Source organism: Bidens hawaiensis, unplaced genomic scaffold (genome assembly GCF_021521415.1).
Source record: "Bidens hawaiensis isolate Kalapana, Puna unplaced genomic scaffold, B.hawaiensis_p1.1 tig00011798_1, whole genome shotgun sequence".
Lineage (NCBI taxonomy): Eukaryota > Viridiplantae > Streptophyta > Magnoliopsida > Asterales > Asteraceae > Bidens > Bidens hawaiensis.
In genome coordinates this window covers 634,174-646,930 of record NW_027491938.1, presented here as the reverse complement: position 1 = coordinate 646,930, position 12,757 = coordinate 634,174, and the positions used below count along the sequence as shown (strand labels likewise).

The 12,757-nt window shown below is 35.7% G+C and overlaps 1 protein-coding gene across 1 annotated transcript; it reads right to left on the bottom strand.

Moving 5' to 3' along the window:
• Positions 1-3,586: 3,586 nt before the first annotated feature.
• LOC143539134 (lysM domain receptor-like kinase 3) lies at positions 3,587-6,769 on the bottom strand. The gene is made up of 4 exons (XM_077032538.1): positions 6,643-6,769; positions 6,324-6,526; positions 4,607-5,205; positions 3,587-3,907 (listed from the first exon to the last, which is right to left on the bottom strand). Exons 1-4 carry the CDS (start codon positions 6,767-6,769, stop codon positions 3,592-3,594), a joined length of 1,245 nt encoding a protein of 414 aa, XP_076888653.1. The 3' UTR covers positions 3,587-3,591.
• Between the last annotated feature and the right edge of the window lie 5,988 nt (positions 6,770-12,757).

Sequence of the window (12,757 nt, the reverse complement as noted above, 5' to 3'; positions counted from 1 at the left end):
ATGGGCAACTTTGTGACACCGTATTGGTCCTTTTTGGTTTGTTTTAGTTTCGATCCGTAACAAACGTAATGAAAACCGACCAAATATAAATTTTGTGCCCATTTGTGACACCGTATTGGTCCTTTTTTGGTTTGTTTTAGTTTCGGTCCGTAACAAACGTAATGAAAACCGACCGAATATAAATTTTGTTTTGCTTTGTTTTAGTTCCGATACCGTAATGAACATGATGGAAACCGACCGAATTTAAGTAGACTCAACGCGTTTTGTTTTAGTTCTAATATTGTAACAAACGTAACGAAAATCGACGGAATGCTGATTTTGTTTGTTTTTTTAGTTTCGGTACCGACACAAATGTGACATAAACCAACCGAATTTGTGTAGACTCATTGCCTTAATGCCCGGGATCAACAACGATTAGGTTTTACCAACACTCGAGTTTTACCGTTGATGCCACCCCATTGGTCTACCTCAAATTTTATTCTTATTATTTTTATTTTGGTTTTACCTCTGTACAATAACACACGTAACCAGAACCAACCAAATTCGCGTCGACCTACCGCCTCAACACTTGTGACCGACAATGCTTGAGTTTTACTATTGCCCCGACGCAACGCGCCATGTAAAACACTAGTTCTCTACAAAAACCTATAGCTCCAACGCCAAGTGGACAATTGAACGATTTGAATGCGATAACCCTCCTTATAACATCAACTCCTCCACATAAACTAAAACAGACCATTAATCTAGACTGAACTCTTCAACAAAATTACAAAAATTGAACCAACTAGATGCCAACCCATCTGACTACTTCCGATTGTTTGGTTCATTGAGTCTTAATGGTTATAGTTAAAAACCATCAAGTCCTAATTTTAGTCCGGTTTTGGACCGGACAACATTGCCAGAAACCGGCTTTAAAAGTTGAAGATTTAGAGTTAAAAGAGGCTAAAAAATAAGCGTTCGTCGTATTGCTGCCAAAAAATGACCCATTTGACCCAGAATTCAACCTAACCTGACCCAATCCGCTTTGGGCAACACTAAAAAATATACGATAATCAAACATAGCTATATTAATATGATCATTTACTTCGTCGTCAATTACACCAACCAAAACAATTGTGACTCGGATCTCCCATCCCTCTCTCTCAATCTCTCCAACAAACTAAGAGACATCCGGTCACAATTAATTAGAAAATATATTTAACTTTAAATCTAAACACACTCAAACTAAATCTAAACCCTAATAGAACCTATATTTTTTATAAAACTACCTAGTTGTTGTTGGTGGTGGTGTTATTCCCGGCGACTGCAGCATTCTGGACCACAACCTCAGCAACATCATTTGGCTTACCCTGACACGTACCACCAGTGACGTGTGCAGAGTAATCAAGCTTGTCAGTAGCTTCGTAGTCGGAACTTCAATTCAGATATATAGATTTAAGAGTCTTTCCCACCTCCGGCTTATGTTATAACACTCGACCAAACTTCCATGCAATAGGTTTTTTTGGTGTGGGTTTAGTGGAAGGATAAGACAAAGGTTTTTTTGGTGTAGGTTTAATGTAAGAAGAAGACGAAGAGGCTTTTTTGCTGTTACGCCTAGGCATTTTGATTTGTGTTTGCTGTGTAGTGTAGTAATGTCTACCAGTGTTGGTTGGTGTATGTCTATTGATGACGTGGGTACCCCTACCCATAAGCTAAAGAAGCTTAAAAATAAAAGAACAGGAAACACAAGCTTATAAGCCATGTAAGCTTAGGAACAACAAATCAATAAACATAAGCTTTCAGACGGGAGGCTTGACACTTGCCCAGCAAGGTTCATAAGTTGACCAGGAAGAGAAATAAAAGCTAAGCAAAGCTTATATGGAAATAGCATACACCATCAAGAGATCTCCCTCTCTAAAAAGTAATCATCATTCACTGAGCTGTTTGGTCTCTGAGTTGCTAATTCCACGAGCTGCTGAGGCACAACATCATCAGCTCAATCCAACCCCAACGTCCAGTCACCGATTATGCAGCCTGAGGTCTCTAGTCGTTGGGTCTCGACCATCATCTCCTCTTACATTCTCTATCTCTAGTATACATCTACATTTACTTTTATATACTTTATGGGATAAATCACTAATGTTGAGCGTCGAAGGGTGTTCTAGAGACCCCGGTCTCTAGTCCCCTTCTAACGCGTTCTTTCGTGTTGTAGGTACAAGCTGGAAGCTGGAATGTGACCCTGAAAACGTCCATACCATCACCGGACATCCTCTTGTTAGCTACATCGTTGTAGCAACAAGTGGCGCCCTCCGTGGGGCTAGCGCTACTTAGAACATAAAACTCCTTTGTAGTTCAACTCCAAATGTTCTTAAGTTCTTCTCTTTATGGTTGGGAAGGACGTCTTTCTTAAGGTCTCTTCCACAAAAGATTCCAAAAAGTTTTTTTTCTATGTACATGAACAACCATAGCTTGTCTGGACTTATAAATCTTTGGTTTGATATATAAAAACTTTTCTTGGTAGCAAATACCAATAGTACACTAACATATCATTTTGTAGAAACATTTACTGTATGTTTCCAATAAAAATATGGCATTACTCAACTTTACTAAAATAAAATGTTGTCATCTATGTGTTAATTAAATATATGAAAACTCCCTTCAAAAAATTTTGAATACAAAAATTTCTATATATCCATTTTTCTATGAAAAAATGGCAAATATTGTAAGTTTTTACCATTTAAATGATAATATAAAAACAGGGTGAGGGGGTTTAATAAATTTTTTGTCGCACCAGATCTGACATATGCATGCTTTTTCATAACAGTGACATGTCAACCTCACAACTATTCATGTCAGAAAAAGTGCTTAAGTCGCTATCATCTTAGCTGTCACTGACAACTTTAAGGTAAGGTTGCAGCTTGAAGCTCTAAAGCAAGAAACATATAGCTTCTTACATAATCGCTTAGTCAACAATATGGAAAATAAATAACAATATCCTAGTAATAAAGCCAAAATGTCATAAAAATAACCTGATAAGCGATTTGTAAAAACACCTTTAGAAGGGAAACAAAAAGCTCAGATGTAACATTAGTTAAATTTCAAACTCGAAACCCAACCCGTTTTAAACTCTCGGATTTTCGTATTTAATAAACTCTACTTTTAACTTATAATAATATTATTCCGTATTTAAGATTTTAATCCTAAACTCCATTTTATGTATTTTATACGTTAATTGCATTTTTTTCAAGTCACATGTTACATGTTTTCATGTTTAATCTTCCATTAACTCATTTTAACACCATTTTAAATGATTTCAAAGGTGTTTCAACTCATTTTTTGACAGAATTACATAGATTGTCTTTTATGTTTGTACTTAATGTCACTCGTTTGATACTAAAAATGATTTACAATCAGATATGTAACAAGAGTTTGTCAATGCTCGTCTCATACATGTATACACGTTAAACCTACGCGCCTTGTTACTAGACTTACCTCACACGTTAAAGCTCTCAATGGAGATTAGATTTAAATATTTAATCAAACATAATAAAATAAATACTTTAATCAATCAAGTCCAAAATAAATAATAACCTATGAAACGTGACCATGACATCACCTTGGTGCAAAAGATGACGTAAAGTCATTAGGTACCCGAAACGTATCCGCCCATTTTTTAGAGTCCAAATAAAGCTTGGATATCTTACCCGCGACACGGCTCATATTGGGCCTCTTATTCGGATCCTCTTCAACACAATCCAATGCTATTCGGGTCAACTTCTCCGCCACGGCCACCGGAAACGAGTCCTTCAACCTACTATCAACCCATCGTCGCAGCCTCCCCTCGGTTTCCGACACCTCTCCGCCCACGGCATAGCTAGCGGTCTCCACGACTAACGTCTTGACATGAGTCCCCGTCTCCTTGTCGTACCTGGGGTGAGCAAACATTAACCGTTAAGTGAAGTTTGTCGATAACTGGACCACTATTGAACAAAATTAACCGATAACCAAGATTACCCCACGGTTATGGTTAGGGTTTAATGGCTACGGACTTAAAGGCTTCCCATGGAACATTAACGAACCGAAAAAACTATGACATTTTTAGGTCGAGATGAATATATGTATATATGCGGTTTGAGAATAGACATGACTCGCAAACCTGTTAATACAACACAACACGAATATTAACGGATTTAGCTTGAGATTAACAAGTTTTGTCATAAACAAGTCGACCGGCTGATAATTGTGTCCTAACAAACACTTATTAACCAATGAGTAACTTGTTTATATTTTTAACCAAAACAATATATATTTTATTAAAGTACATTATTTATTCACAAAGACTTTAATCGATTTTTGTTTCAAATAAGTCACGTATTGTTTATCACGCCATTAAAAAAGTTCCAAAACAAGTCGTGTCGTGTCATGTTAACATGTTTTTAATCAGGCTCGTTTTCATGTTTGGGAAAAAAAATACACGAGTACTTATCAACTTTTGCTCATGTCTAGCATCACATATAATCGTGTCCTATTGTGACAGATTCTTTTTCGATAAATTATTAAACCGAACCAAACCGATTATATTTATTTATGATTAAAGATAAAAACCAAACCGAACCGTAATTTGTACCTGTACTTCACCGGCTCTTCACCAGATAACAACTCCAAAACCACAACCCCAAACGCGTACACATCAGAATTCTGCGTCACGATACCCCTAAACTCCGGCGCCATGTACCCATTCACACCTTCAAACTGCACCGTCCGACTTCCCGACCTCGTCAACTTCTTCACTTCCGCTTCCGCTTCAACTTCCACAATCTCATCGTCTCCAACTCGCTCCACAACTTTTTGTTCCACAACCGTCTCACCACACAACTCAGCCGTCCCAAAATGACAAATCTTCGCAAAATACGCCGGTTCGGTAACAATCACGCTACTCGACTTCACATACTTATGCACTAAGTTAACCTTCAATCCCGCATTATTATGTATATAATCCAAACCCGAAGCTAAATCCGTAGCGATTTGCATTCGTGACATCCATGTGGACAACACTGTGAAATCCGGATTTCGTTTATTTCGCAAACAATCCGATAGGTTTCCGCCCGAGACGAAATCGTACACTAGGTAAATATAATCACCGGAAATCGACGCGCCGACGAGCTTAATAATCGTAATGTGATGACTTCTGTATATAACTGATAACTTATCACGTAACTCTGATTCCTGAATGAAAGAGTTGTTCAAAGTTTATATATTATTTTTAAAAAATGTTTGTACATTTAATGTTTAAATTCAATTAACCAATTGTAATTGTGTAAGCTTATAAATTTAAGTGTTAAAAACTAATAAAAAAAATTCTTTTAAGGCACAAATTTTTAATCTTTAACAATTCTTGAAGACGGCGACAATCTGTGGCTTATCAAACTTAGATAAGGGGTGTGCGCGGTGTGGTTTGATGTGGTTTGGGTCTAAAACCGAACCGAAAACCAAAGTTTCAGTTTTTTATTTTTCTCAAAACCGTTCGGTTTCGGACTTTTTGGTTTTTGGTTCCCAGTTTTCAGGTCCAGATATGGCAATGAAACCCGAACCCGATGGGGAAACCTGAAACCCGATATAAATGGGACAGGTAATGCCCGACCAATTAATGTTTGGGATTAGTTTTGAAATTTTCCGTGAGTTTGGGACGAGTTTGAGATTTGTAATATACCCGATTACCCTGCTGGATTACCCAATATCATTGACCCATATACCCGATTATATACCTGATGTACTCGACATAACTATTTTTATATTATCTATATTTATATATAGTATATTCTAGATATATTATTTACCGTAACTTGTTTATGATAATTACTTAGACATTTCAATTTTATGGTAATCATTGTTCTCAATTGATTAGCGTTATACTGTCAAACTCCGATAGAAACCCGATAGATTTTGGACCGGATATACCCGACGGGTAATTACCCAATTTGGGACGAACTTTAATAATCGATATGAGTTTGAGAATAACTAAACCTGACTCATTACCAATCTCTAGATCCAATTCGGTTTTCTCAGTTTTGATAATCAGGCTAGTAATTTTCAGACAAAAGAAATCCAACCCACGATACTTCGAAATTTAGCCTCATATTCTTTTAAAAACTAATAATTAATATAATGTGTATATTTTGGCACGGAATACTAAACGCTAATTTGTTGAATTGCTTTTTCGTCACGAAAGAAAAAATAATTCAACAAACATTCTTTTTCCGTTCAATTCAGTTTTTCGTGCTTTGTAAAAACACGAAAAACTGAACCAAAACCAATATTTCAGCCACTAAAAAACAAAACCGAACCTGAATCGGACGACGAAACTTCCGTTGAAACACCACCACATCCTTCCCACGCAAACTACACCGCCACGACGGCGCCGCCGAAAACCTTTTCGCTAAAAAATTATTAGTCGCGTGCCGAATTTCGGAGATATCATATATATGTGTGTTTTCCGGCAACGAGTTACGAAGACTGGATAACGACGTTTTCGACGAAACCGAAGCGTCTGCTGTTGCAGTTGAGCTATTGAGGCGGTAACTAGAGCCTGTAGTCCCGCCGTCGTACATGTTGTGGCGGTTGTGCTGCTAGAAGTTGTTGTTGCTATGTTGTTGTTGTTATTACTGGATGATGTATCTATGTTTATGTTTGATCTTGTGGATGAGCGTGTCTCAGCCGTTGATCTTGAGGTTCTCCGTGGTGTTATTGAGTCTGGTTCGTCCGCTTTTACGGACGGTTTGTTTCCGCACATTTAGTGGGTTGAAGCGTTATTTGATTGCTTGCGGAGATAATAATGATGATGATGGTGAATATGTGTGTGACGTCATTTTGTTTTGTGTGTGGTGGATTCCGGCCTAATGGATGACGTCAGCGTCAGTTGAAAGTTGTGATGAGTAATAAATAATGGAGATGGTGGAGAGTGAAATATAATATCTTTTCTTTTTTTTAATGGGGAGTGAATGGATGAAGACAGGAGTCATTGATTATTCATACTACGTGACACACCCGTGTTGAATTTTTTATAAATATAACTTATATTGTTTTAAATTTAATTTTGAGAAATTTAAAATTTAAAAGGAAAATTATGATTTGTGCCCAAGTGTTTTATGGGTATGAGCTTTATAAGTTTATATAGGTCTGACTCTTAAATCGAGTGATTTGTGCCTACTTACTTTTCCAGTGGACTTTGTTTTGCATTCCGTCAGTTGATTGAGCGTTGACCGTTCAAGAAACTGTTACAAACCCATTATTATATATAATAATTTGGAAGTTTGGTGTCAGTAAGTTTCGATTGGCCACTTGGCGGCACTGTATTTGGTCATTATCATTTTTTTGGTTCCGGGTACCGTAACGAACATAGCGGACTGAATTCACACAGACTCACAACCTTAACGACCGTGATCGACAACGTTCGGCTCCACCTCAACTTTTATATTTTTACCATTTTTAGCTTCGGTACCGTAATGGAAGTAACCTAAACCGACCGAATTCGTGTTGAGTTACCACCTCAAGGTCCTGAATTGACAACGCTTGGGATGTATCACAGTCCGGGTTTACCAGCCAAATAAACATTGAATATTTTATTTTTTTATATGTTAATTTGACAAATTTATTTTTGGGTTTCACGCTTAGGCTTTACCAACGGTATCTGTACCTTAATGGGCATAACCGATAATGTGTTAATTCACGTTAGCTTACCATCGTAACACTTGGGGTATTATAACACCTGAGTTTCAACAACGGCTAAACACTAGTTTTTATAGTAATAATAATAACTAGCTGGTTTACCCGCGCTTCGCGGCGGGGTCGTGTAATTTTCCTGCACAAAGCGCGGGGTCGTGTAATTTTCCTGCACAACGAAGTGCGGGCATGAAGCTGCCAACTATTATTTTTGTTTAGTTAATGTTAGCATCAACCTATCAGGGGAAAACAAAGAACACTAACCATTACATACATGGTTTTACATAGAGGAAACACGCAGCGTGTTCAACGTTCTATCGATATTGTCTTAGTAGTAATCAACATATCGGATCCTATAGTTATACCATCTGAGTTTTTTATTCTCAGCATCGAAAGTCAACCTAATATCCAACCGTAGCCATGCCATCGACTGCAATCGTAAGCCTCTATCACTTTAACTCTTTCAATAGTAGCTAACTGAGTGATTAGAACCCAAAGCAACCGTTTTAGTAGAAATATCCATCCAAAAAACTCAATTTGCCTGGGATTGGAATTTTGTTTGATGCCTATGTGAAAGTAAAGAAAAATTCAGTAAAAAAAAACCATCAACACAAAAACATAAAAATAAATTTCGTAATAACATATTGTTCAGCATTATGTGTGTATAAGAGGTTTAACAAACCTTTATCTATCAACAATTTAAGAATATCATATAAACATCTTGGCATCTAATCAATATACCATCAAAAACTTTAACACCAATTGTACCCTTTAGCAATCTAATTTCTTTTTGTATAACTCCAATAATGCCCCTTTTGGTTCACTTCCGTACTCTGATAATTGACACTCAGGATCTAGTGGTGCCCAAAGTTTGATCATATTTATAAATAATATTTAAAGTTTTAACTTTACCTAAAATTAACAAAAAAAAAAAGAATACTTTTAAAACAAATGCAGTTCGGTTTGTGGGTTGCCGGCTATAACTGACATAACTCAAAAGCTGAACATGAACCTGAGCCCGACCACTTAATGTGTAATCCAATCCAAACAAATCAAAATTTTTTTAAAACATATGAGTTCGTGTTTACGGGTTCAACCTAACAGAAACTCTGAAAGTTGAACATGAACCTAAACCCGACCAGTTAATGTATAGTCCAATCAAAGCATAAAACTAATATCAATGAAAAAATACAGAGGCTATGAACTTAGTACCTTAACTTCAGAGCAGAATTGGTTATAGCGTCACTCTTGAAAAAGTTACAAAAACGATGAACAGCCTCTTCTAAAGTGTTTGTATCGTTAGCTAGTCACTTTCCTGGTCCCATCAGCCATGGAAATGGCTGGTCGTCGATGGAGTAGACGAAGAGCTAGAAGAGAAAACCTTTAACATGATAAAACGCATGTGAGATTGAGACAACAAAGAAACACGTATTGACAAGGTGTCAACAATTTAGTGCAAATATGACTTGTACCAAACGCATAAAAAATGCTAGTGGTAGAACAGTAATGTGAGAGGTGGACAACTTCCAAATTAATATAATAATAATAATAATAATGTATAGATGACGTCATGTTGTGAAATTGGCCAGCTGTGAATTCCGGTGTGGTGGATTCCGGCCTAATGGATGACGTCAGCATCATCGGAGGATGATTGTTGTAAAGTGTTGAAAGTTGTGATGAAATAATAAATAATGAGGAAAATTGAGGGGAGTGAATATGATACTTAACCGACGTTGAATGGATAAAGACATGAGTCCCTTGACCCTTACACCAATGTTTCATTCATACTACATGGCACACCCGTGTAGAATATGTTATGCGTGGGGTCTCACATAATTTTCTTATGTTATACACCTTTTTTTTCAATTTAAACTAGCTTTACCCCTATATTACGTCGTGGTTTGTTTTATATCATTCGTGTATAAAGTTAAAATACAAAAGATAACAAGAGTGAGAAGGAATTTAATGATTTAATCTATTGATTATAGATTTGAGTGAGATGAGTTTAAGAGGAAAGTTGATGGAAATAGCATAAACATAAAAACCCATTTTTGTTGACTTTTTTTCTTCATATACAATGCGCTTGTCAACCCCCCCTCTCCCTCTCATCAATTTAAAACGTTAATAACTTTTTCATACCACATTAAAAAAAAATTCACCACACTAACAAACGTGTTTTTGTCTTTAATAGAAGTATCATATTGTTATATAAAAAAAAAGTGAGTTTTTAGATATTGTGTTATTGGTTGTTCACTCGTTCATTTTGTTTTTTAATTGTTTTTCTTATGCATTGTGCTATAAATTTTTGTCGTTATGTTTTTCAATTGTTATGCATATTTATAACAATTAAAACAAATATTACGTCATTGTGTCTTTTTGTTCGTTATTGTGTTTTGTTCTCATTATTTGTCTTTCTACTTATTATTTTATTTTAGTAATTGTGTAATATGTTATAATTTCAAACTGATATTTTAAGGATTTTGATCGAAATGAGGATATGAATCGATTGACGTAAAACTTACCTAAAAACGGTGGTCCAATCAACCAAAGGATGCTTCAATTCCGGTGTTTAAACTTATAATTAACAAAACTCAAGATGTTTGGAGCACCGTTTTGATTTAAGTTTTACATCAATTGATTCGTATTCTCGTTCTGATCAAAATCCCAAAAACATCAATTTGAAATTTGGAAAAAACTTAACGCCGTTAAGTTTTGTTTAACGGAGGTCCAATGAAAACAAATAGTATGAAAGTTGAGACCGGTGACAACTATTTTCTAAATTAGGATTATTATCGGACAACTGCATTAAGTTGGCATTATTAAAACGTAATTTTCCAAGAATAAATAATTTTTTATGAAAATTAATACCTTCATATATTATAAATAATAAGTTTGAAAATATTTGTAATAGTAAACATCAGTCCTGTTGTACCAATATGTACAAATCGGCGAATCTTTGAACAACCCACTATGTTAAGGTATACGGGAGAAAGACTTTTTTTATAGGGTTTCTAGGTGATCTATCATTTCAAATGACGGATAATAAAATGATAGCAGAACGTATCAGTTTTTGTCGACTGAGCTTGACGATTATCATGACTTCTGTCATTTGAAATGGCAGAAGCATTTTCTTGTGTTCGGCCATTTCAACTGGCGGATGACATGGCTGTGGCTTCCGCCACGTCGACTGAGCTTGACGATTATCAGGACTTCTGTCATTTGAAATGGCAGAAGCATTTTCTTGTGTTCGGCCATTTCAACTGGCGGATGACATGGCAGTGGCTTCCGCCATTTGAAATGGCGGAACACAAGAAAATTGTCCTCCTTCGGCGGAAGTCCTGATAATCGTTCAACTCAGTCGACACAAACTGACATGTCTAACATCTTTTCTCTCTTCTATAAACTATTTCACTACATTTTTCTCCCATTTTCAAAAATTCTTCATACAAATTATCAGCACGTCTAATAGTTAACGCATAACACACATAAGAAAACAACATATTGAAATGAGGGTGTTTAGTAGATATATAATAGAAGTTACAATAAACGTTTTATGCGTCACACTTAAAATTAAAGAAAATGCATAATGTATTTATACTATTTTTTAATGAATTTCTACTTAAGTTTAGCTCGTATTGAACATGCTATATATACTAACTAGAGTTGCCATCAACAACCTACAGACTTCCTTTTTAATTCTTGTCGTCTATGAGACTAGAACGTCTGACCCAAGATGCCTAAAGGTTTTGACCGTATTGTCTGAACATCTGACCTAAAAGGCTTAAAGGTTTTGACCGTTTTGTCTTTACCAATGAACTACCAATCCCATTAATAGTTAGCATTAACAACTAACTGATAGTAATTTTTAATAACAAAACTTTTTCAATACAACATGTCACCCTCTTATTAAGTATATATGAACCATGGTCAACATTAAATTGAAATCCATAGAAAAAAAATGTGATTTTTTTCAACAGCCCATAAAGTTAGGAGAGGGTGACATGTCGTTGTATTTAATGTCTCTTAACTAAGCAAATTGATGTCAACCGGACAACCAGCACGCCCGGCTCATGGAAAAGTATAATCAGGCGGTTGTTTTGGGCCATTAATGTGTGAAAGGCCTCCAAATTTAATTTATTTTATATACATATATTAATTAGTTTTGGACTTAAGAACCAATAATATGTTCCGTCTAATTTGTCTATTGTTGAAGAGTTGAATTTAAACTTTTTTTCTTAAATTTACCCCAATTTTGTTCTATTAACCTTTTTTACAATCCCTTTTCTTGCCATTTGTTTATTTTTCTTTTGCTAAACTGCAATATCTAATACACTTAAATAATTTTTTCTAAGTTTTTAGAAAGGCCTCAATATATAAATTCTAGCTTGAGGCCTCCAATTATGTTAAGACGCCCTGACAACCAGTTGATGGTAGGGATGTTTAATAACCGAGTTGTAGTCGAGTTAAAATCAACTACGACTTTGAGTCAACAACAATACGAACTGAGCCGGCTTGAGATAACATGTTCAGTCCAACCTAAAAGCTAGCTTGTACATAACTCGAATAAACTTATAGCACTCTAAGTTAGCTTGTTTCTCGGATAATACGTTAGTAACTTTTTTAATCAATAAAGTCTTAACGTGCCAAGCTACCAATATAAAACCAAAAATGATAAGAAACCGAGGATGGGTGTCAAGTCAAGTTAACATCAACTCAAACTCGAGTCAAAAACAATATGAACTAAGCTGGCTCGAAATAACATGTCCAACCTAAACCAGAATCTAGCATGTATTCAACTTGAGTAATCTTACAACTCCTCAAATTCTCACGTTTCCTTTAACTTTAAGGAACTTTATATATTTTTTTTTATTAAAGACTAAAATAACACGGTATTAAGCAAGTCATTTAAAACTAAGAAGATACGAAATCAACAATGGGTATGAGAAATTACTAGAGCTTATAAGTGAGCAACCTTATATGGAATTATCTGAGAAAGTCATCTTCAACCCGTAATCAGCTTTAAAATTTATACTGACTACTAAGCCGAAGTTAACTTTGA

Bases quoted from the DNA above. Each gene is read 5' to 3' on its own strand.
- LOC143539134 (XM_077032538.1), bottom strand. From the start codon at position 6,769: ATGTGCGGAAACAAACCGTCCGTAAAAGCGGACGAACCAGACTCAATA. The intron at 5,206-6,323 runs GTTCGGTTTTGT...TCTTTCATTCAG, and splicing joins AGTTTCGTCGTCCGATTCAG to GAATCAGAGTTACGTGATAA. The intron at 3,908-4,606 runs GTACAAATTACG...TGCTCACCCCAG, and splicing joins GAAGAGCCGGTGAAGTACAG to GTACGACAAGGAGACGGGGA.